Source organism: Eptatretus burgeri, chromosome 11 (genome assembly GCF_056783735.1).
Source record: "Eptatretus burgeri isolate ZD-2024b chromosome 11, Ebu_testis_v1, whole genome shotgun sequence".
In the NCBI taxonomy this organism is placed as follows: domain Eukaryota; kingdom Metazoa; phylum Chordata; class Myxini; order Myxiniformes; family Myxinidae; genus Eptatretus; species Eptatretus burgeri.
Window position 1 is genome coordinate 99,351,805 of NC_140971.1, and position 26,932 is coordinate 99,378,736.

Genomic DNA, 26,932 nt, shown 5'->3' on the forward strand with positions numbered 1-26,932 from the left:
TGCAGTTAATACAGGTAATGAGTGGAGAATGGGAGGGTTTCTTAAAGACAAAACTAACAGGTCTGTGAGAGCCGGAATTCTTCCTGGTTGGTCGGTGATCAAATACTTATTTCATGCAATAAAATGCAAATTAATTATTTAAAAATCATACAATGTGACTTTCAGGATTTTTGTTTTAGATTCCATCTTTCACAGTTGAAGTGTACCTATGATAAAAATCACAGACCTCCACGTGCTTTGTAAGTGGGAAAACCTGCAAAATCGGCAGTGTATCAAATACTTGTTCTCCCCACTTTATATGTATATATGTATATATGTATATATGTATATATGTATATATATATATATATATATATATATATATATATATATATATATATATATATATATATATATATATATATATATATATATATATCTTCTTCTCCTTTCGGCTGCTCCCGTTTGGGGTCGCCACAGCGGATCATCCGATCCGCATAGTGATTTGGCACATGTTTTTACGCCGGATGCCCTTCCTGACGCAACCCTGGTCGCCTCTTACGACACAGGGATATGGTACACCTATTTTAACCGGGGTATACACCGGCCCAGTATACTGGTACTCATTTATATATATATATATATATATATATATATATATATATATATATATATATATACTTATATATATATATATATATATATATATATATATATATATATATATATATATATATATATATATATATATATATATATATATATAAACATGCAAACAAACATTATATGTATATGTGGGAAAATTATGTGCCCAGACTAGGTATCGAACCCAGATCTACTGGTGAACCCGACCAGTGCTCTGCGATCTGAGCTATCTGGATGACCCACTGGCTGAGCACACAATTCTCCCACATACATAAACGCCACTCTCTTTCCGCCTCTGCTTCCGGGACACTCACTGCCAACCATAGGAGCAGCAACAGCCTGTTGACGAGAGTTACACATAACCTATGTAACACCCCACACAAAGTTGTATTTGTACCCTGAGTATGTAACTGAATAGATGCAGCTATGCATAAGGAACAAAGAAAGCCAGAGACACACACACACACACACACACACACACACACACACACACACACACACACACACACACACACACACACACACACACACACACACACACACACACAAACACACACACACACACACACACACACACACACATATTGTTACGGTTGTGGAAATTCACAGATCACCATTCAGGTTCCCCGAAGATCAGTTATGTCGATAAGTGTGTGTCCAGGTTAGATTTCCCCACCGATGTATAACGGGATTTATTCGTGTGCCGGGCTGTGAATCTTGAGGTCGTGTTATTCTTTTCTATCTTTATTTTAAACAATCATCTCCTCACCACCTTCTCCACAACCACCAACATCTCACCAGCATCTCCACAACACCGCCATATTTTCACCAACAACAACATCCCCAACGAACAACATCTCCACAAACAAACACGACGGCATCCTCGACAGCGGCAAAGTGATTTCAAACACGGCTGCGTTGTGAAAGTGATTTCAAACACGGCCGCGTTTGACGGGGAGATCGGATCAGAACGACAAAAGGGGCGGAGCCAGCTGGGGGTGAAGTTTCAAGGTGAAAGGAGGGAGGGTGCTGATTTTGGGCGATGAAGTCCAGAGCAACCCCTCCCCTTGGAGCTATAAATGGCGCGTTTCAACGTCGAGAGCGTTGTTGGGTGGTTGGCCATGGTTGGTCGTTTGTTGGTCTTTGTTGATCGGAGGAGTGGAGTTCGTTCGTCGTTGGAGCCAGCCAAGTCACCCAGTGGTTGGTCGTTGTTGGTCGGTGGAGGCAGTCGAGTTGGAGTCAGGAGAAGTCGCCAGCCGGAGAGAAGTCGCCAGCAAGCTACATAACAGTCCGAGCGATCGGGCCCCGAGTCGGTCGAGCGACGCTGAGGAGTGAGTGGGCTCTTAAAGAGCATTAACTCGAAAAGAGCAAGGCCCATTCGCTCCTCTGAAGCGTCGTCGGTCAGGCCCGATCGACCAAGCCATGCTGCTAGGCCCTGGACCAACCAAGTCGCCGTTACAACAGGTGCCGCGTTGACAACAGAGACATACGGAGGGTCGCCGACCAAAAGACCCATCGAGTCGCCTCAAGGGCGACAAAGGTAACCTGCCCGGCCTCGCGGAGCTCCTTCGGTCATCCCAGCTCTGAGAAACATTTAAAGGCTTACGAGCCCAGTTCTATCTTCCTTTTCTGGGGTTTTTGCATGAAAGTCTGTGGCGCCTTGTCCGTAAGTAGAATTGTTGTAAGTGCATGTACGTAATAAATAGATATCGGCTGTAGGTTTTTGCTCGTGTCATGTCCCCCATCCCCCCATTGACTGCTTACGTGCTGAGTGGAAATAAATATCTCCATTGTTGAATGTCACCTGCTCGTTGCATCATTTCCTGCCATTGACTGCCATAATTGCGTTCGGAAGAATTAGCTGGCTGATTAATAGCCGATAAAACGTACATCTGGTCCGACGGGGCTTGGCGATATAAAACCGCTCGGCAATCGCAAACGGAACGAGCTGCTTAAAGCGGCTCGTTTTCGTGCAGGCTCCGTTGAGGTGTAAATCCCCGGCATTTCTGTCTGCGCGAATGATTAGGTACATCGACAATTCGGCGATCGACCCTGTAGCGCTTGGACAGAATAGTTAGCTGGGTTGTGTGGTTAACAACACCCGTAGCTGGGTTTCGGCGTTGATCCGAAAGCTGCGATTAGATTGCTCGTTCGGTGGGCGCGCATGGCCGCAATTGAGCGAAAGGCGGTCGCCCGCATGCCGGACGGGTGGAAATCTACAACAATATATATATATATATATATATATATATATATATATATATATATATATATATATATATATATATATATATATATATATATATATATGCTTTTAAAATAACTGTGGAACGTTGGCTATGACAATCACCAAAACAATGTAAAACACGTGGTATGGCGAAATCAAATCTTGGATTATGATCGAACAGTAAGAGATGACGCCAATATAAAATAGACTTCAATCTAACCTTCCAGAGCAAGACTTGGCTCTATATAATGGTACTTCAAACTACCATACTCCTCCAAGGCCTTCGCTCACTTACCGATGATGGACATGCGCTTCCGGTCGCTGTTGAAGTCCAATATGTGGTAAAGCATGTATTCCTTCTGTGTACCCAACTCGGAAATGAGCACAGTATCCTGCGATCGCGCCAGAAACACGAAGCCAAAGTTCCTAGCTGCTGTTACCAAGGACTCCTCATCTGGGGATTGTGCTTGGTAGATCAACTTGCCTGCACGAACACAAACAAAAGAAGGACGATGCAATTGCGAGTCTTGAACTTCAAAATATGATCCTCATGAAGATGTCATTTGGAAGAAGGATGAGATGCATCCTCTGATATATTACCATCTCTTAAAACCATCATAGTACAGTACTTAAAATATTGCTCGAGTTCACATTCCCATCTAATAATTTGCCACATGATGATGTAACTCGAGGTTTCAATCTTACAAATACAGATCTTTCCATTTATACAGGATTCCATCTTGTAAATGTGTTCAAGATGAATTGGCCTTTTTATGTTACAAAAGTTTTTCCAACAACAAAGTTGATGAGAAGCTGCAAAGCAAAAAATTTGGAACTTGTTTTTAAATGTTTACACAAAATATTATTTTTAAATGCATGCACTAGTACACTTTCATTGACATGTACATGTCTTTTACATCATCATGTGTACAGTATTATCATTGCTATGAAGACATCGACAAGCCCGGTACCTTCAGTTTCTTCGACCATGACCGTGTGGCAGAGCGCAAGAAGGCGGAAAAATTCACACGCTTCGGCATCGTGCTCTTTTACCATCAGGTCCACAAGTCTTTGGTCACAGAACTGAAACTTGGGATCCGCTTTGTCATTCCAATCCCAGCTGACCATCTTATCGGCCTACAAAAAGGAAGAGGAGGATGGGTGTTTGGTGGAGGAAATGCAAGGACGATCGTACAACAATGACAACGCTGAGCATTCAACATCAAAACAATAAAGATCCCGATTTGCAAAATATATTCACTTCAGCTTCATTAAATTTAAATTAATCTCACCTTCACCTCGTATGAACCCTTACCTGACTGCTTGTAAATCTTTCACTTTCATTTTCCCTTTTACCTGCACACAAATAGTCATAATTTACAATGACCTAACCCCCCCCCCGCCCCCCCCCAAGTATAACAACTTTACAAAACTTTAAAGTCTATCTCATTAAAGATCAAATTTGACCATTTATAGTTCACAAGAAGGCATTGTGACTCAGGAGAAGAGTCGAGTCAAAGAACTACATCAAATCAGAACCAGAATTTGTTCAACAATCGTACTTTAAGGATTGTTTAAAATAAAACATATATGAATTGTGCATGAATAATTGAGAGCAAAGTGATAATTCCATTTCATCTGACATGAAATGACATTTTCACTTCGCTGATGTGACTGAAGTTTAGAAAGACTCGGTTTTTAAGTTTTTTGATTGCAGGTCAGCTATCACTGTGTTTGTGATTACAGATACCGCATATGAATCGAACCAGAATTATCTTTCTCTAATGGAGCGGATGCATATGCAGTATCTGAGTGCTTACTGTATCAATATATTGTTGCGGAAATGGCCCTTAGTGTGTTATTAAATATAGGATTAGCCCAGATCCCCCATTAAATGCATGTTTAGCCAAGTTGTTCGTTAAATGGACGTTACATGTGTGTCGGGAGGTGTAGGAGGCATGTTTTTGTTCATGCAGTGGTGGTATACCGAGAGGTTCTTCTTCTTCGTTCCCCTCTCCGAACGAGTCTCCGCACAGTGCCCTGGGAGGAGCAGTCGGTTGGGAGGCGAGAGAGCGACGGGAAGGTGAAGGTGAAACTGAGAGCGCCGAGCTGGTGCAATCGGCTCTGCAGGGGACGGCTGTGTCTGTTTTGCGATCGGCTTTCGTGAGGAGCGAGCCGAAAGAAAGGCAGGGAAGGGACTGCATCAGGTCTGTCTGCCATCTGCTGAGGGAGTAACTGAACCTGAGGGTCAAGTCAGCAATCTGCCGAGGGTGTAACTGAGCCTGAGTGTCAAGTGAGGATTCTGCTGTATAGAAACGACTAGTGGGAGGCTGCAATCTGCTTCGAGAGGAACTGGCTGCTGTGTGAGTCGGCGATCGACTTTATGAGGAGGTCATCGACAGGTTAAACCTGCGTCTAACCACAGAGCCTCTGTCCTTACTCACGGCACGGCCCGACACGTCTCGACACGTGTTGTGGTCCCATCGATCCGCCTGCGGAGACCAACACCCCAATTTGGCCTAACCTGGTGAAGAGGCCAGGCTTGGACTTGTATGCTGGACCTTGTGAAAAGCCAGCTGGAGCATACCATAGATCTTTCATCTTGGGCCGTCGACCTCGCGGGGTCTGGATGCGCCGAGGCTGCATGCGCAAGCGGTGCCGGGAGAAGAAAAAGGACACCGTCATCTTGCTATGGGGCATGCTCGAGCTTGGTGCTCGAATCCGATGACATCGGCTTGTCACGAGCTGCATTCATGCTTTTGACACTTTCCCTCTCGTCCATGAAGCATCACCAAGCACTCTGTGTCTTGTCTGCATGCTGTCCGTGTCTTGTCTGCATGTTGTCTAAGGTTTATCTCGCTAGGGCTCCCTTCAAAACCCATAATCCATAGCTCCCTAGTTAAGAACGGGTTATAGATTGATTATAACATTGTCGTGCATGCTTGCTTGTGTTGTGTTCCCCGATGTGTCCCCAATAAATGTGGCTGATTCGTATGAAGTTTCCGCTTTGGGGTTGTTCATGCCGTGCTGAGAAACAATTCACTTGATTGGTTTTTAAAACCAAAATGGTTACAGACTGGCAGAATTCGCTCGGTCTCTGACAAAACCAGTCTGTAACCGGGTCTATTCCCCTCCTGGTAAGGTCCAGGTGTACGTTGGTATCGTGATTCAAGGCGCGTGACCCGAGACCTGTGCCGAACCAGCCAGCGTTATAACCCCGGAGACGGCATTGCTGGTAAGTGATGCCAAATATTCAACATTTGGCTGTTGAGAGTAGGGTGCGAGTCCCATCACTCATCCGAATCCTTAACACTGGGGTCAAGAGTCGGGTGCGAATCCCGCCACCGCCGAATCCATAACAATATATACAGTCAAACCCCTGCTTCATCGCGGTTCACCTATTGCGCCCCCGGTTCATCGCGGGTTTTCCCTTGGAACGTAACTATTTTTTCTGCGGATTCCCCCGGTACATCGCGGTAATAATATATAAAATATAAATTATTTAAGCAATAAATTATAACGCGTGGCGCTCGACCAGTCACACAACGCACGAGACAAAGTTTCGCTTGTGAACTTCGAATATTTTCAACGTTTTTTCTCCAAGCCCCACGATGCCGCCCAAACGCCCTGCACCTTCTAAGGCTTCTGGCAAGGAACCGAAGCGCCAGAGAAAGGTCCTGACGCTCCAGGAGAAGGTTAAGGTGCTCGATATGCTTCGGGAAGGAAAAAGGTTTGCCGCCATTGGACGAGCACTGCTCATACCCAGCACCTAAAAACTGACCAGACCAGACTAGTCGATCTCCGGCACCTCAAACCCAATCACTGCCAAACCGACCAGACCAGACTAGTCGATCTCAGGCACCTCAAACCCAATCACTCCCAAACCAACCAGACCAGTCGAGTCGATTTTTTGGGGAGGTGTCCATTCATCGTGGATTTTCACTTAGCGCGGGGAGGCTTGGAACGTAACCCCCGCGAGAAACGGGGGATTACTGTATATATATATATATATATATATATATATATATATATATATATATATATATATATATATATATATATATACATTGCATAAGATCGGGGTGGTTGGGATTACACATTTTTAAAGAAGGCACTTCCAATCAAAAGTAAAAAGGAGATTGACTATGCTAATTTGAGCAAAAAAGCAAGAGCAGACCGGTCTCAGGTGATGTTTCAGCAGCTTCACTGCTGGCTTCCTTGGGCACAATAGGCCTATTTTGACCTCAAAAATAATTGGTGGTTGAATTTGATGACCAAATATGCAACTCCTCTTCAAATTTCAAGTCAACCGGATGAAAATTGACAATTTTAGAAATTCAGCCTATGTTGATCTTTTCGCCTGTGTTGACCACAAAAGTAATTGGTGATTGAATTCACTGACCTGAAATAGAAATCCTCTTCAAATTTCAAATCAATCGAATGAAAATTGATGATTTTAGAAATCGCACCTAGTTGATGACCTTGGGCCTATGTTGACCTTTTGGCTAATGTCGACCTCCAAAATAATTGGTTGTTGAATTCAGTAAGCTCATATGAAAATCCTGTTCAAATTTATATTCAATCAGATGAAAATTGAGGATTTTAGAAATTTGACAAATTTATTGACCTGTGGCCTAATGTTGACCTTTTTACCTCAAAAAACAATCAGCTTCTTGCTTATGAAAAATTCTACCATGTGGTGAAGTTTTGTGAAGATCAGTTTAATATTGTGACCTGAAGGTGATTGACAAACAAATATAGACAGACAGACAGACAGACAGAACAAGAAAAACATCGTGCAGAGCACGATACTTGCAAAGTCCATCCTCTCTCCAAAGGTTTCCATGGATACATCAAATTGTCCATTTCATTCAGATTAAAATTGACAATCTTAATCAAAGCTCAGGTCAAATGGATGAAAATTGATTATTTTCAGATTGAAATTGATGATTTTAGAGGTTTGACCTTGAGTTGACCTTTGACCTTTTGACCTCAAAAAACATTACTTTCCCAATTCAGTGATGTACTCCACAAATCCTGTTCAACTTTCAAATTAGCAAGATGTAAATTGACGATTTTTCAGCTGAAAATTGATGATTTTAGAAGTTTGACCTTGAGTTGACCTTTGATCTTTTGATCTAAAAGATAGTTCGCTTTCCAATTCAGTAATGTACTATGCAATTGCTCTTTAATTTTCAAGGCAATCGTATGAAAATTGACGATTTTTCAAATAAAAATTGATAATTTTGGAAATTTGACCTTGAGTTGACCTTTGACCTTTTGACCTCAAAATAGTTGGTTTCCCATTCCAGTGCCGCAATATGCAAATCGTGTTCAAATTTCACATTGATCGGATGAAAAAATGACGATTTTCAAAATCTGACTACAAGATGACCTTTGACCTCAAAATCAATGGGCATTTCAGGTGAGAATACCTCTACAACTTAGGAAAGTTTCATGCCGATCAGTTTAGAATTGCGACCTGTAGACGATATACAGAGACAGACAAACAGACAGACAGAATAACAAAATCGACTGACCAATATACTTGAAAAATCTTCGATTTTGCAAGTAACAAACAGACAGACAGGGGTGAAAACATAACCTCCTTCCACCTTCAGTGGCGGAGGTCATGAGATGGAGTTCTTGATGTACAGTGTGACTCCGCCGTGAGGACGGGGTTCAAGTCGATCAAACCAGAGGATACAATCGCCAGGGAGAGACACGGAGTCAGGGATATCCTTTGGGAGGAAGGATTCTGTTAAACAGAAGATGTCTGGTTTATTGGCAGCAGCCTGAATTGAGAGATTTTCCAGCTTGAAGCGGAGACCCTCAAATGTTTGAGATCCACATATTTCGGGACAGAGGATTAGTAAATTTAATTTGTGTGTAAATATATATTGTACATACTTTCCTTTTTATTATTCTTCCTCATTAAATTGTATAATTTGTGATTTATTAAGACTTTACGTATGGAGTGTTGGAATGCTGGAACAAATCTCCTGAGTTTTAATTAATTACTAGGGGAAATAGCTGATCACTTTAATTCATATCCATTGAAGTCTTGTTTTCCAGGAATGTAACCCTGACTTAAACTGATTATCAGTATATAAAACTATATATTTTACTAGTATAAAAGCCAGTAAAAAATGACGGGTAAAAATTATTTTATTCAAAATATTCAGAGATTGGAAGAAATGATGTTTTGGTGCAAGAAAAAGCGTTATTTTGAAACACTACATGTACAAATGCTACCCTATTTTCTTTATCTTCTGGGACCTTTCATTTAGAGGGTACAGTCTCGTGAGTGTGCCAAAGCCTGAAGCCTTGGCCTAGCATCAGGTGTGCTTATATCTTCTTTGTATATTAGACATCGCACGTTTGTAAATGAACATTTGTTTTACTTTGCGCGTGTTACACATCACGAGCAGCAAATTTCACCCCCTGCACCTTCTAGTTATCGTTTTTTTTTTTTTAACACTTCTGAACATCACCATTGAGGCCCAGTTGCAAGTCACCATCGACATTTCCAAAAGAAGAGATGTAATTACTCTTGAACGGAAAATGTCTTACGAGTTTTTGTTTTATCCTGAAAAAATAGACCAGAGTGAACACAGTCATCTTAAAAGATTGACCTTTAAAACCCTTCTTCAATCGTCCTTTTGAAGGGGGACAGACATCACACAAAAGCATATTGTGTTTTAAATGGGGGATGTCGGAAAGAGCACCACTATTGGGGAAAGCCGGTATTAAAAATAATCTTCCTTTATTTTATGATGAGCAAATACCACCCATCACTTCGCTGACAGGAATACTAAAGGGGGGAGGGAGAAAAAGAGGGGAAAGAGGGAGAGAGGGGTGGGGGAGAGAGAGCGGGGAGAGAGGAGAGAGAGGAGAGAGGAGGGCGGGGAGGATCAAGGAGGAGTGGGGGAACGGAATATAGTGTGAGGTGAAAGGAAGGGAAGGCAGACGTGGGGTGGAGCGTTAATTACCACCCAGACGAGTCCAGAGACAAACACTGCCCGGCCACGTCCAGAGACAAACACCATCTTGACATAACCACCGTCCGGATAAGTCGAGAGACAGAGAGAGCGAGAGAGAGCGAGAGAGAGCGAGAGAGAGCGAGAGAGAGCGAGAGAGAGCGAGAGAGAGCGAGAGAGAGCGAGAGAGAGCGAGAGAGAGCGAGAGAGAGCGAGAGAGAGCGAGAGAGAGAGAGCGAGAGAGAGAGAGCGAGAGAGAGAGAGCGAGAGAGAGAGCGAGAGAGAGAGCGAGAGAGAGAGCGAGAGAGAGCGAGAGCGAGAGCGAGAGCGAGAGAGAGAGAGAGAGAGAGAGAGAGAGAGAGAGAGAGAGAGAGAGAGAGAGAGAGAGAGAGAGAGAGAGAGAGAGAGAGAGAGAGAGAGAGAGAGATGCTTTATGAACAATACACACACACGGCTGATATCGCCAACAACCCAAAAACAATGAGTAGCTTTCACTGAAAAACAATGTTGCATTGAAATAGACGTTTCAGGGATATGTTCGCAAACATTTATCTCTACAAACAACTGCGTGTGATGGTGGAAAAAACAAGTTTGGCTCGGTATTTAGGAAACATGTTTATGAAGCAAATGGATTGGAAAACGGGTGTTATTACACAACTCCCGAAGGGTGACGGAGCACAAACCACCCACTCAGAGTGACAGAGCATGAACCACTCACTCAGGGTGACGGAGTAGGAATGACTCGCTCAGGGCGACGGAGTAGGAATGACTCGCTCAGGGCGACGGAGTAGGAATGACTCACTCAGGGCGACGGAGTAGGAATGACTCACTCAGGGCGACGGAGTAGGAATGACTCACTCAGGGCGACGGAGTAGGAATGACTCGCTCAGGGCAATGTAGCACGAACCACTCACTCCGGGCAACGGAGCAGGAACCACTCACTTAGAGTGACGGAGCAGGAATCGCTCGCTCAGGGTGACGGAGGAGGAACGACTCACTCAGGGCAACATAGCACAAACCACTCACTCAGGGCGACGGAGCATGAACCACTCGCTGTGGGTGACGGAGCACGAACCACTTGCTCATGCTGACTGAGCACGAACCACTCGCTCAGGACGATGGAGCACGAACCACTCATTTAAGGTGATGGAGCATGAACCACTCCCTCATGGCGATGGAGCCGAACCACTCGCTCAGGGCAACAGAGCACAAACCATTCACACAGGGAGATGGAGCACAAACCACTCATTTAACGTGATGGAGCATGAACCATTCACTCAGGGTGACGGAGCATGAACCACTCATTTAAGGTGATGGAGCATGAACCACTCGCTCAGGGCGATGGTGCATGAACCATTCGCTCAGTGCGATGGAGCACGAACCACTCGCTCAGGGTGACGGAGCACGAACCACTCACTCAGGGCAACGGAGCACAAATCACTCACTCTGAATGATGTGGCGGGCAAAAGCGTTCGCATTGAGTGAATGATTCGCTCAGGACACAGTTTGGTACCGTTGTCGACGAGCGCGGTAAGATCTAGCATTGAATGCATTTAATCATAAAGCTCAATGAAGCTGGTTAATTTTGGCACATTCCTAATATTTTTTTGTTCACTCAATTCAATTCTTCAAACAGGAGAAAAAAGGTAAGTTCAATGCTTTGCAAAGTTCACATTTTCTTGTGTCCCTATGGAGAAGGAGGGACATAGACTTGCTTACGTAAAGTAAGTAGGTATATCAGCTTCATTATAAGACTTGTTAATTCTTTAAATTATCAGATTTCACCATATATTTCGACACTTATTTAGCCCGTACGATGTCCGATCCTCAAAACCGAAATAATATTTCGATGATGTACTTTAATTAGTCCGTGAGAGATGTTTGTGGAAAATCGTATCATATAATGCATGAAAATCACTCCAAGCTCCTAATTTGAAAACTATAGCAGTTACAAGAGCGATGTACACAATGATTCATCGCTATGATGAACAGGAATTAGATAATATGAGTGAGGAAAGTGAAAAAAAAACAAAAAACTTTATTGTTAAGAAATCGTAATGGCCTGGTCCAAGTTAAGGCATGGTTGAGCAGGCCAAAAACACATGGTGGCTTCAGACCCCAGGGAGGTTACCGAGGAAACGCCTTGAGCCCCAGAGAGCGAGGTGGCCGAGGATCACCTGATGAAGGATATAATTAAATAAGGCCGTTAATTATGTTCAAAAGGGGTGTTTTGAAGAACCCAAACACCCATGGAAATGCTGCACTTGTCGTTGCATGCAGTTCTGTGCTGTGCCTGGAACACAGGCATCATCCCAACTGACTGGAAGAGGGACCTTGTTGTTCCTCTTTGGAAAGGGAATGGTGATCGTCAAGACTGCATCAATTACTAAGGGGTGACGCTGCTCTCAGTTCCAAGCAAGGTTTTTGCTCGGAGAATTCCTGAGAAGGTTCGCCACCATCTCCTTGAGCACCAGCGTCCAGAGCAGTCAGGCTTTACACCAAAGAGGTCAACGATTGACCGTATCTTTGCTCTTCGGGTCTTCACCGAACGCAGACGAGAGTTTCGGGAGGGGCTGCTTGCAGCCGATGTTGATCTCTGTAAAGCCTTTGATTCAGTGAATCGGGCGGGATTTCCCCTGGAGGATTCTTGGTCTTCGTGGGGTCCCACCAAAATAGATCAATCTAATGTCTGAACTATACTCTGGTACTGAGAGTGCTGTGAAGTGTGGTGGTACCATCTCTGACTTATTTTGAGTTGTTACTGGTGTTCGTCAGGGGTGTGTACTGGCCCCAACACTTTTCAGCACTTGTATGGACTGGATTCTAGGGAGGATGTCGTTGAGATCAAGCTGCGGTGCATCGTTTGGGAATGTCAAGATCTCTGACCTTGATTTCGCAGATGATGCAGTCATCTTTGCGGAGACACTTTGTATCCTATTGGGGGCCCTTAAGGTGCTGAATGAGGAGTCGGAGCTGCTGGGATTACGGGTTTCCTGGGACAAAACTAAGATCCAGGCTTTCAATGACATCTTGGATGCTGCTATTCTGTCACTTCACTTACCTTGGCAGTGATATTCATGTCTCTGCTGGCTGTGAGCCAGAGGTCAACAGACGTCTGATTCGGGACTGGGGAGTCATGGATTCACTGGATCATGGGGTGTGAAGCTGCCGGTACCTGTGCGGGAGGATGAAAGTCCAAGTCTTCAGGTCCTTGGTGCTTCCAGTCTTGCTCTATGGATGTGAGACTTGGACTCTGACCAGGGATCTGAGATGTAGACTTAATTCCTTTGGCACCAGGTCTCTTCGGAGAATCCTTGGCTCTCGCTGGTCGGACTTTGTGTCCAACGAGCAGTTGCTCAGAGAGACTCAAATGAGATTTGTTACCTGCATATTCCGTGAACATCAGCTGCGGCTGTATGGACATGCGGCTCGTTTTCCTGATGCTGATCCTGCTCACCAGATTCTCTCAGCGATGGAGTCTCGTGAGTGGAGGAGGCCAATGGGCCGACCACGTGCCTCGTGGTTGCAGCAGGTTGATTAGCATCTCAAGAAGATGGGGATGGGCCAGGCATCTGCCTGGGGGATGGCCAGACGGAGGCCCCTAGAAAGTGGACGCAGCAACGCGCTGCTCTGGCGCATGCTCCCATACCTGACCTAAACACCAACTTTTCACTCCTGCACTTCCTTGGAGTTTTCTTCGTGTGCATGCAAAGGTTCAGGCTGCTAGGTTTTATAGTTTTGGAGTTAATGGAGGAGGCACACTGACAGGCACACGACACACACACACACACACACACACACACACACACACACACACACACACACACACACACACGTATAGATACGCAGTATAATATGTTGTTCTCAATAAAATTTCTTAAAATGACAAAAATTATAAAGTGCATTTCCAAGAATGTGCTGCACTACATCACCCACTAAAGGTGGGCCAAACTGGTTAACAATGAGCATTTACTTGGTGCTGTTCAGGCTAGTAATGCCGTTGAGAGATGCATTTCCAACAACTATTTTAAGATAATACTTGCAGCAAAATAGCAAACAATTTACCATAGACAACAGAGCCAATGGTGCACTTCTTGAAGGTCATGATGTTCTGTGTGAGCGTTCCGGTCTTGTCGGAAAAGACGTATTCGATCTGTCCGAGCTCCTCGTTTAGCGTGGTGGTCCTGGCGTTGGCCGGGACATTTTTGAGTGGGTAGTACATGCGTTTGTCACAGCCGATGAAGAAGCTTTGAAGTGAACGGATTATCTCCATGCTGAGATGAAAGTACCATATCGAATCAGCAAACAAATTCTGACATAAAAACAGTAAAATTGTGAAAAACAAGATTCAAGGAACACTCCCTGTTATGTTGTAGAATATGTAGATACATATTCAGAGAATGAAGGGCTATCCTATCAACGTCGTACAAAATTCCCTGGTTAGTAAAGTATATGTACCTTTTGACACTCATGCGAGGTTACACGATGGCCCCACCAACCCATGCTATTGTGTGGGATGGTCCTAAACTATTAAAGTCACCATCGTACCTGTTGCATGGAAATTTTTGTCTGAGACAGCATGGGCTGAAGAACAGTGCGGGATTTTATGTGCATGTTGTATTGTACTTACACTCACTGCAAATAACCCAAACATTAACAGCTCAATATCGTTATGTGCATGTACGAGTACACTTAAACTCACATGCATACCAACTATAACCCTAATAAACCCAACTAACCTAGTCCTAACAGCTCGATATTGTTATGTGCACGCATCAGTACACTTACACTTACATATAACTAACCTTCATCAAATGAATTAACAAGGAAAAAAGGCATAAAATATCATGGCCATATTTATATGTTAAAGCATGGCAATGGTTTTAGTAATTTGGCTGTGTAGAGTTTAGGGGCTAGCCCATAGTTACAAGATATATCTGCATGCACAACTGACTTGAGTGGCCACAAGACATGGAAGATTGCATACGACTGGGTGATTCGGTCATGAATATTAATGATGTGGGTCACGTAGTTATGTTGTGTAAGATAGTTGGTCATGTGACATGTATGATGTTTTCAACTGGGAATGCAAATCTCGCACAGAAGGGAATCAATGCTCATATATTTTTGTGGAGAGTTAGCCATCTACTAGTCGGCTATCTTGTATCTGATCTCGAACAAAAATGACATGCATCTGTAAACATCATTCCTTTTCTTTGTGCTAAGTTTGAACAACATGGGTAAATGCATGTCCATGAAATTGTTGAGGACGTGTTCAACACCGTTTTTTTACCATTAAATTGCCACCAGTCATCCATCTTTGATCAGATCACAAAAAGTTCAGTGTCTGCCATCTTGCAGTGTGCTTGTGCCAAGTTTGAACGAAATTGGACCATGCACGTCTGAGAAATGGTTGGGGACACACTTCAGAAACAAAATGGCCACCAGTCAGCCATCTTGGATATTATCTCAAAAGAAAGTGACACGCATCATGAAGCCATCATTTGTTATCAGTGTGCCAAGTTCGAACAAGATCAGTAAATGCATGTCCCAGAAATGGTTGAGGATGTGTTCAACATTGAGGTTTCACAACTAAAATGGCCGCCAGTCGGCCATCTTTGATCGAATCGCAAAACAAAATGATGTGCATATGTATACCCTCGTGTTGTCTTTGTGCCAAGTTTCAACAAAACGGTCCATACATGTCTGAGATATGGCTGCAGATGGACAGATGGACAGATGAGACAACCTAATCCATAAGCCCCCGTTTCAGACTAAGTCCAATGGGGGATAACTAACCAAACCCGAACAGTTCAATATTGTTATGTGCATGTACTGGTACACACACTTACACTCACATGCAACGATCCCTCACCCGAATAACCCCAATATCTCGATATTGTTTTGTGCATGTACTTATACACTTCCACTCACATATATACCAACCCTAATCCTCACCCTGATAACCCGAAATAACCTAGCCCTAACAGCTCGATATTGTTATGTGCATGTACTGGTACACTTACACTCACATGCAACTAATCCTAACCCTAAGCGGTATAGGAAGCAAATATTTTATGTCATAAAAGCATCACTTTCTGCAAGATGGCTGTACGTATGTTTGATGTAGGGGTAGGGGAGTTGGGGAGAGGAGGAGTGCTCAAACCATTCAGAGGGAAAACATTCTGGGGATTTGTTTTCATCGTCTTCCACCAATTGTTGCAGTTTGATTGGCTGGTAAAAGTCTTGTTTCCTTCAAGATTGGTTGGTTTATGTTAAATTCCCATGGATGCTCACTCTCACCAGTCTTCATTCAGCAAGCATGGCGAATATGCCAAAACCTGACGACATGAGTTCAGGGAGGCCTTCATCTGTGGTAGACCCAAATAGACTTGTTTGAAGTTTGAGGTAAAGTCTTCCAATACAAGCCTTTGTTTATTTTAAACAATGGTGTTGTTCACTAAAACTGAGGAACCAGGTCTGTGAACAACTTTCCCAATTCTGAGCTGAGAGCATTTCCTGGTCCATAATTATCGAAGATTACCAAAGAAACAAAATGTTTACAGAAGATGGATTGCTTGAAAGAAAAAGTCACACCAAGTTATTTGACCTAAAGGTGAGCAAAAGCGCACGTGACACTTTCTACAACTCGCAAAACCTCAAGAGAAAAGCAGCTAAGTGCATAATAGCGGCAGTACGTGCTCCAAGACCATTCCACAACCCTTGACTCCGTTAGGTGTTCCTCATCCCTGACTCACTGCTGTAATGCACCTGTCAGATGATGTCTACTCTTCTTCAAAGACTCGCCCATGAATGATTGCAAGAAAAGGAAGCAGTGAGTGTCCTTCACCCCGACGCTCCATAGTCACTTCTTTCAGAAATTGGAACAAGTGTAGCAACATAATTTTGCCTTGGATTTTATAATACGTAAATATGCTAGAGCTCTCTTTTATCGGCGGATTTCCAGTATCGGGTTTCCCAGAAGCAATATGAGTGGGTTGGATGATGGTAGTTTGAATAAAGAGAATAGATTCTGAATCCAAATGTCCTCGACATATTTTCTTCCGCACTCAACAAATGCGGCTGGGAATTCAATGATGACATGAATGAACAAGAAACACGAGATGTTCAGAATGTATACGATTGCAAAATTCCACTCAACGTAAAGTGTTCCTTCATCTCACTCCCATATCGAAGCACAAATTGATTTAAAAAAAAATATATATATATCTATATATATATATATATATATATATATATATATATATATATATATATATATATATATATATATATATATACAATTTATTAACAGTGTAGTCAAGAAACCTTAATTGAGGTGAAATTAATCAAATCAAACCTGGCTTGTCCCAAATACAGCCAGACTCATAATTATATCAATATAATAAGTTCAGTTCAAATTATATTGGACCTGCTTGTGCTTCCAAGTGAAACATACCTGACATATAGTGAAATCGGCACAAGCGTATTAAGAAGGATGATGTAGGAGAAAAATGTGAGGAATGCCGTCCACGCCGCCATGCCTTCTTCCGATTTTACAAATGACGAGGTATCGTCCCTTTTGCAGTAGGTATCAAATCCTTTTCCATGTACAATTTCCCAAATGGTGGTTCCAATTGCCATTGCAAAGCAAAAAACAAACAAAATGACAAAAATCTACACACAAAAAAAAAACAACAAAGAGACCGATTATGGAATTTTGTATTAAAATTGCAACATCTTTGTGTAATTTCAATCAAACATATCCAAATTATGATTCCCTGAAAGAACAAAGATCTTTGCTGTCAAGTGACAAGTCCACATTACCCTTTAAAATGAGTAATTATTTTTATTATTCGCATTATTATTATTAACTTTCTGTGTACAATTGAAACAGATCTCATTGTGTGAACAAACACCTTGGAATGTTTTAACATCTTCCCGAGGATCCAAGATGTACAAGTCCAAACCCTCACCACAAAGGTTGAGATGTATAGATCTAACCCCCGACCAGACGCACAGTTCTAAACCCCCACAATCGAAACCCACACCATCACATGCAAAGGTCAAAACCCATACCATCTAAACCCCAAGGAACCCTCACCATCACATATATCAGCCTAATGCTGACACTTTGACCGCTGAGTGATCGGCCTGAGCATTGTCTCCTGGGAAATTACACTGGTTGGTAAAGCCTTCATTTTTGAAGCGAGCCAATGTAAAGTGTAAAGCGTAAAGCATAAACAATTTTGCTCGATGGCAGTTTGGGGAACATCAAATTGCAACTTAAAATCTCACATTTCAATACCGACATCGCACTACGTTGTGCTTTTCTTTGTTAACTATTGAAACCAAAATGCATTAGTTTGAGCCATTTGAGCAAATCAAACATAAATTCCCAAATTCTGCTTCACATCTATTCAAACTCACCAAGCAAACCAATACGTTCATTTGCCTGTCTATCTGAGTCTGCTTCAGATGCTTTTTCCCACTATTCTTCATCATCTTCGTGTCAGGCCCTGCAGAAAATGAACCGAAAGGTTAAGTAATAACATCACGAGTTCAAGCATATAGTATGTCAGTTATGATAAAGTTGTAACGTTTCCCACAAATTTGAATCGATACAAAAAGTATTATCAGGAAGTTGTGAACAGATTCTAATCAAATCAAATCAACTTTCAAAAAGGCTAAGGGGATATGAATTTTGTTGTGGGAATGACTCTTTGTGGGGGTAGAACTGCTGAATATGACACAGTTATCTCCTTAATATTTGTTCCGAATATTTGCTGTGTGTGTGTGTGTGTGTGTGTGTGTGTGTGTGTGTGTGTGTGTGTGTGTGTGTGTGTGTGTGTGTGTGTGTGCGTGCGTGCATCGAAACTGCATTGTCAACGTGAAACTGAGTTACCAAAGGGGCACTTTTACATCTCCACAGGAGGCACGTGGAAAAACCATTTGGGCTCATGGCTTTGACACAAGTGGGAATGACTTGAGGTCGAGTCATTAACGCCCAAGTCAGCAGAGTTGATAATGCCCAAAGAAGCCACCAAGGAGTGTGATTAAAAAGGCAGGCTTGCTGCAACAGTTGATGGGGCTCATCAATCCAACCAGGGAAGACAACATGGCAGTGGCTGTTGAGTTTCACTTCCTATTTTCGATGAAGCTAACCCTACAAGGGAATCGAACTGCTGACTGGCGAGAAACGCCATGCAGACCAGCCATGTTAATGTTAATATCTCTATCTCTATCTCTATCTCTATCTCTATCTCTATCTCTATCTCTATCTCTATCTCTATCTCTATCTCTATCTCTATCTCTCTCTCTCTCTCTCTCTCTCTCTCTCTCTCTCTCTCTCTCTCTCTCTCTCTCTCTCTCTCTCTCTCTCTCTCTCGTCAAGGAACAATTTCCTTTCCAAGCGACCTGCCCAGGACTCCGACACAGTTTTGCCGCCAGTTTGAAAATGACCTCTCAGCATTGTTTTGTAAGTAGCCTTTGTACATGCCATGTGATTAAACAACCCAAAGTTAGGATAGTTAAGGAATCTGCATAAGCTTGGTTTGTTTTGAGGGTGTGTATGGATCGGTAAGAGTTAAATGGTTGATGAGCAAGGACCCATGGAAATTCCACTTAATGTAAAATGTGGTTTCAAGTCCTCAACCCCCCCCCCCCTCACAAATCCCAAGTCCTCAGACCTCCCCCTCACAACACTAAGGCGTCAATCCACTCGCCACTTCAAGCCTTCAAACCCCCTAATGCACATCACCTGTCAAACTTACAATCCCATAAGATATGCAGCAAAGGTATGTGACCATGACCAGGTCACGGTCACTTGTCCAACTCACAATCCCAAAAGATATGCGGAAAATACATGTGACCATGAGCAGCTCATGGCCCATCATGGTGGCTTGTCCAACCCACAATCCCGAGAGACATGCAGAAAAGATAAGTGACCAAGAGCAGGTTAATTGTGCCAATAAACGACCCAAAAGCAATTATCTTCTTTATGATGTATAGATATCAGAAAGAAGACAAATATATATATATATATATATATAAATAATATAATATTACAAGCAAATACAACCTGTCGCTTCGCTGATGGGGGGGTATTAAAGCGGAGGGGGGGGGGTTTGAGAGTAGAGGGAGGAGAGAGAGAGAAAGAGGAAGTGAAGAGAGAGGGAGGGGAAGCCAGGAGGAGGGAGAGCGAGGAACGGGGGGGGGGAGGGAGGGAGAGCTATGCCTCACCAAATGTTACAATACTGTGGGAGGGAGGGATGCGAGGAAGGAGTGAGAGAGATAGAGAGATAGAGAGATAGAGAGATAGAGAGATAGAGAGATAGAGAGATAGAGAGATAGAGAGATAGAGAGAATGAGAGATAGAGATATAGAGAGATAGAGGTGAAAGAGAGAGAGAGAGAGAGAGAGAGAGAGAGAGAGAGAGAGAGAGAGAGAGAGAGAGAGAGAGAGAGAGAGAGAGAGAGAGAGAGAGAGAGAGAGAGAGAGAGAGAGAGAGAGAGAGAGAGAGAGAGAGATATGAAAATAAAAAGAAGAGAGAAAGGTGAGGGGTGGAGGTAGGGTTAGTAAAGAGAATGATATGTTATGCGTAATGACCAAACACACACACACACACACACAAACAAACTCATGTCAGAACAGCTGTACACACAATGACGCAACAGAGTTTGTAAAGTTATCCACTGGCACATCTGCAAAAACTTTGATATCTCAGTTCCAGAAAATTTGTGGGAACATGAACCAAAATAATCACTGAAAACATGGAAGTACCTACTGCTCACGTACGACCTTATGATCCCATCGAACGTGAAAATCGAAACCAAAGTGTTGCGACCAGATACTGAGGAACAAAAAAACTGAGGAACATCATACTGAGGAACTGAGGAATCATACTGAGAAACAAAAAAAAAAGAGAGAGGAAGGCATTGCTGATTGAGGTGTTCATACCAATGATTTTGGACTAACGATGCAAAAATCAAGAAAATGACAAAATAATAAGAGCTCAAGAATGAAGTGAGAAGATCCTGGAAGCTGAAGAATGCCAAAGTAGTTCCAGTGATAGCTCGACCTGCAGTAATGATGACAAAGAACCTCACAGCGATATTAAATATAGGAGGGCAATACCCCTGGGTACTCACATGGTAGTGGATGGATAAGATAATCAGGCAAACACTGGAAGGTATGGATGACCCTCAACATATATAATGGAGAGAGTAAATAACTATGGATTTTTTTATTTTATGCCATGAACAAACCTTGGTACATAACAGGTGATAAAGGTTGTGGTCAAGTTTCATCAAAATTGTGTGTGTGGTTTCAGAAAAGAAAGCAAATACATTTTGTATTTGCAAATACAATACAATAAATACAAATACAAATACTAACCCTAACCCTAACCCTAACCCTAACCCTAACCCTAACCCTAACAAATCGCCACATTATTAAAAACACATCACTCCCACATTATGAAAAAAACACATCACTCCCACATTATTAAAAACACATCACTCTCACGTTATTAAAAACACATCACTCTCACGTTATTAAAAACACATCACTCTCACGTTATTAAAAACACATCACTCTCACGTTATTAAAAACACATCACTCTCACGTTATTAAAAACACATCACTCTCACGTTATTAAAAACACATCACTCTCACGTTATTAAAAACACCTCACCTCCACATTATTAAAAACACCTCACTCCCACATTATTAAAAACACCTCACCGCCACATTATTAAAAACACATCACTCCCACATTATGAAAAAAACACATCACTCCCACATTATTAAAAACACATCACTCTCACGTTATTAAAAACACATCACTCTCACGTTATTAAAAACACATCACTCTCACGTTATTAAAAACACATCACTCTCACGTTATTAAAAACACCTCACTCCCACATTATTAAAAACACATCACTCCCATATTATGAAAAACACATCACTCTCACGTTATTAAAAACACATCACTCTCATGTTATTAAAAACACATCACTCCCACATTATTAAAAACACATCACTCTCATGTTATTAAAAACACATCACTCTCACGTTATTAAAAACACATCACTCCCATGTTATTAAAAACACATCACTCTCACGTTATTAAAAACACCTCACTCCCACATTATTAAAAACACATCACTCCCACATTATTAAAAACACATCACTCTCACGTTATTAAAAACACATCACTCTCACGTTATTAAAAACACATCACTCCCACGTTATTAAAAACACATCACTCTCACGTTATTAAAAACACATCACTCCCACTTTATTAAAAACACATCACTCTCACGTTATTAAAAACACATCACTCCCACGTTATTAAAAACACATCACTCTCACGTTATTAAAAACACATCACTCCCACGTAATTAAAAACACATCACTCCCACTTTATTAAAAACACATCACTCTCACGTTATTAAAAACACCTCACTCCCACATTATTAAAAACACCTCACTCCCACGTTATTAAAAACACATCACTCTCACATTATTAAAAACACATCACTCTCACGTTATTAAAAACACATCACTCTCACGTTATTAAAAACACATCACTCCCACGTTATTAAAAACACATCACTCTCACGTTATTAAAAACACATCACTCCCACGTTATTAAAAACACATCACTCCCACATTATTAAAAACACATCACTCTCACGTTATTAAAAACACATCACTCTCACGTTATTAAAAACACATCACTCCCACGTTATTAAAAACACATCACTCTCACGTTATTAAAAACACATCACTCTCACGTTATTAAAAACACATCACTCCCACGTTATTAAAAACACATCACTCTCACGTTATTAAAAACACATCACTCTCACGTTATTAAAAACACATCACTCTCACGTTATTAAAAACACCTCACTCCCACATTATTAAAAACACCTCATTCCCACATTATTAAAAACACATCACTCTCACATTATTAAAAACACATCACTCTCACGTTATTAAAAACACATCACTCTCACGTTATTAAAAACACATCACTCCCACGTTATTAAAAACACATCACTCCCATGTTATTAAAAACACATCACTCCCACGTTATTAAAAACACATCACTCCCACATTATTAAATACACCTCACCGCCACATTATTAAAAACACCTCACCGCCACATTATTAAAAACACATCACTCCCACGTTACTAAAAACACCTCACTGCCACTTTATTAAAAACACATCACTCCCACGTTATTAAAAACACATCACTCCCACGTTATTAAAAACACATCACTCCCACGTTATTAAAAACACATCACTCCCACGTTATTAAAAACACATCACTCCCACGTTATTAAAAACACATCACTCCCACGTTATTAAAAACACATCACTCCCACGTTATTAAAAACACATCACTCCCACGTTATTAAAAACACATCACTCCCACGTTATTAAAAACACATCACTCCCACGTTATTAAAAACACATCACTCCCACGTTATTAAAAACACATCACTCCCATGTTATTAAAAACACATCACTCCCACGTTATTAAAAACACATCACTCCCACATTATTAAAAACACATCACTCTCACGTTATTAAAAACACATCACTCCCACATTATTAAAAACACATCACTCCCACATTATTAAAAACACATCACTCCCACGTTATTAAAAACACATCACTCCCACATTATTAAAAACACATCACTCCCACGTTATTAAAACAACTCACTCCCACATTATTAAAAACACATCACTCCCACATTATTAAAAACACATCACTCTCACATTATTAAAAACACATCACTCCCACATTATTAAAAGCACATCACTCCCACATTATTAAAACCTTACCACCAGGTAACCACCACGGTAATAAAAACACCTCACCACTATGTTATCAAAAACACCTCAGCACCACATAATTCAAAACACCTCACCACATTATTAAAACCTCACCACCATGTAACCGCTCCATTCTTAACTCCTCACCATAACATAACTCCCATGCTATTAATAACATCTCACCTCCACATAATTCAAAACACCTTACCACTTCATTATTAAAACCTCATGACCACATAACAGCCACATTATTAAAAACACCCACGTTTGCGCATTATAATGATACTGTTGCAAATATATTTCTTCGATTCACGAGCAGAGCCGACCCGTCGCTTCTCTGACAGACCAATTAGTCGTCGTCTTTGCCAAAAACTTCTGGGTGAGAGGAGAAGAAAAGGAAGACAAATTTACCCATGCATGGAGTACTTGAACACCTCACCCCTTCCCATCCTCGTAGAGTACTTTAACCCCTCAACCCCTCCCCGTCGAGTACTTTAACCCCTCACCCCTCCCCATCCCCATTCTCACGTCCCGCTCCCCCCCCCCCAACCCACCGCTTTGTCCACTGTTCTCCCCTTTGACACCTCTTCGTCCTGATGTCCTCTCCCCTCAAAATGTCTCACACATAATGACATGCTTTGACAGGCTGCTCCATTTTTTTTTTGAAGGTAGTTTGAGGGGGTGGGGGGGGGAGGAAGAAAGGAAGGAGGACAAACTTACCAGGGCACAGGGTGCTCGAACCTTCGTGTTACCCAGGTAAAAACGAATTATAATACCTTCTGCCACCACCACGAGGTGGCGCCACATGGTGGAGTATTCATTGACATAGAAAATTTACACCCCTTCACCAATCCGGTTCCTGACCCTTTAGGTACCCCAAGCATGAATCTCAATGTAAACTCAGTTGCTAAATGTAAATGTTTTTTGACATTATAAGATTAAAAACATTTCCAACTGAAATTCAAAACAGAATTTGTCTCAAATTGTTATTGCACATTTAATTAAGCACTGTAAATGATCACAGGTCTGGTGAACAAAATTCAATACTCAACTTTAAAAACGATGTATTCCACCCCAGAATGCTCGATGCGCATAACTTCCAGGAAACGGTGGTGTTCTTGGCATCATAAAGTATATCGTGTGTGAGATACAAGGATTGTTACCTAAAATACCTCAGAAAACTTCTAAAAGAAGCTGAAAGTACTTGGAAAAGTACCTGGGAGAAAGAGCTGTACCTCTGCACAATGAAAGATTTGGAGAACTTTCTCAGCTCGTGAAACGGGCAGCTGTTCGTAGTACGAACTCCCAACCACGTGGGTCGGTACAAGATCCGAATGGAGGGACGAGCGTTACCCAAACCCCTGATGGATCGTTACCAATGGATGAAGATTCGGTGCTTCTGAACACCGAGGGGAAGGACACATCTGGGGCTTTGGCATGTACAGGTACAGGGTAAAATTGTTACATTTACTATTAATCATGTTGGGAGGTGGTGGGGGGTGGGTGCATTGGGAGTTATGATGGCTGGTATAAATATAGATTGCATGGTTCTGAAGCCACAAGAACAATTATCCTAGATATTTGCATCTATTGCTAAAAGGAGAAGTGTCCGTGTGTGTGTGTGTGTGTGTGTGTGTGTGTGTGTGTGTGTCCGTGTGTGTGCGTGTGCGTGTGTGTGTGTGTGTGTGTGTGTTTGGTTTTGTTTTTTAATACATCCACTGCGGCTGCTATGTCTTAACAGGAAATGATGAGAACTTAACACCTCTCATTCTCATCCACGGATATTTCTCACATTCCTATATTTCAGCAAGTCCGATTTGCATTCAACAGCAGAAAAATTATGGTTAACCATCTTGAAATTGCCACTCTTTTGTCTAAATACTGAAAATTATGTTAAAAAAAACAATTTTAATTACAGATCTCAGGCTAGTAACGTGCAGGTTAAAAGTGCCTGGCGAGCAGAACCGAGTCACTGTAAACTCATACACGTACATACAGTGCGTGCAAAAATGGCCTCATTCAGCATTCATACATCATTTTGAAAGTCGCGTGTTTGTTATATTTTACCTTGATTTAAAAACATCCCAAAAATACTCGTTCTAAAGTTTTCTGCTCTGAAATTTGACTATTTATTTGTGTTTTTACAAAGCCATTCATTATGCAAGAGACATGGAACTAAATGATCTCTCACAAGGTGGCAAAAATGCAACAATCCATTGATAGTGTAAACATTATTAAACTGAAAACTCACACAACACTGTCATATGATCACTCGTGTTTGTGTCACCAGTTCTCAGAGTTACAATGTACCTCAACTTAACGAACCAATAACCTGATTTGAACACAAACAACATGAAAACGTCTATATCACATGACTTCCTAAAACAGACTCCGGTCTGAATCCCATAAAACCTCTTCAGACACCACCTTGAGCCCACCTGGGCTAAATTCCACAACATTCTCAGCAATCTAATTTCAAACAGAAACAAACTCCATTTACCTGCATAGACCACCATTCCATGACAGAACTGAGTGTTTCGCAAACGACATCCACGGAGAAGAATGTTATCATTGCCCACCGAGTGAACATCGCCTTCTCTCCACTCCAGTGTTCCCTCAAATTTGTCCAAGCGGTTGTTGGGAATTTCACAGTGGATGATGCCGTTAAAGTCAGCCAGTTGGGCCTCCTCGTGTAGTTGTTCGTGGGTGATCTTCAATGCTTGTTTATACTTCAGGTTGGTTTCTCTGAAACAAGTGATTCCGATCAATTAAGTGAACTCGTATTTGTTGTGGAACAGCAAATTATAAGACCATCAATTCTTCTGGAACCGATTTTTACTTCAATATTTCTCTTTAAGCATCATCATCATCATCATCATCATCATCATCATCATCATCATCATCATCATGATGATCATCATCATCATCGAGCTCTTTTCATTGTTATTTACACTTCTTATTAAAATTGACTTTTTACAGTTAATTGCCCACTATCTGCTAATGTGTTTCAAATGCACCAAATTGCTGAAAGTTATTTAGAAGAAAGAGACATAAAACAGGTTCCTCGTCGGTGGTTTGAACGTCATCCAAATCACACCAAAGACTTTAAAATGGTACGTGATCCTTCCTTGCTTGAGACTCAGTATTTTAAAGGAATACAGCACGGAAAAACAACCGAAGAGTGTCGCATCGATAGGGAAGAAGAAATTCCTCCTCCATTGCCTCATTGTGTGTAGGGAAAA

At 41.9% G+C, this 26,932-nt stretch overlaps 1 protein-coding gene across 8 annotated transcripts in view; it reads right to left on the bottom strand.

Moving 5' to 3' along the window:
* LOC147017748 (phospholipid-transporting ATPase IC-like) overlaps nt 1–26,932 on the bottom strand; it is a 159,478-nt gene that overhangs the window by 51,249 nt on the left and 81,297 nt on the right. For all 8 annotated transcript variants that reach the window (XM_085847630.1, XM_085847632.1, XM_085847631.1 and 5 more), the window contains 7 exons: nt 26,191–26,435; nt 18,262–18,350; nt 17,291–17,508; nt 13,897–14,105; nt 4,167–4,207; nt 3,823–3,988; nt 3,147–3,335 (listed from right to left, as the gene is read on the bottom strand). In XM_085847630.1, the coding sequence (XP_085703756.1) occupies nt 3,147–3,335; nt 3,823–3,988; nt 4,167–4,207; nt 13,897–14,105; nt 17,291–17,508; nt 18,262–18,350; nt 26,191–26,435 (1,157 nt within the window). The remainder of the gene's footprint in view (nt 1–3,146; nt 3,336–3,822; nt 3,989–4,166; nt 4,208–13,896; nt 14,106–17,290; nt 17,509–18,261; nt 18,351–26,190; nt 26,436–26,932) is intronic.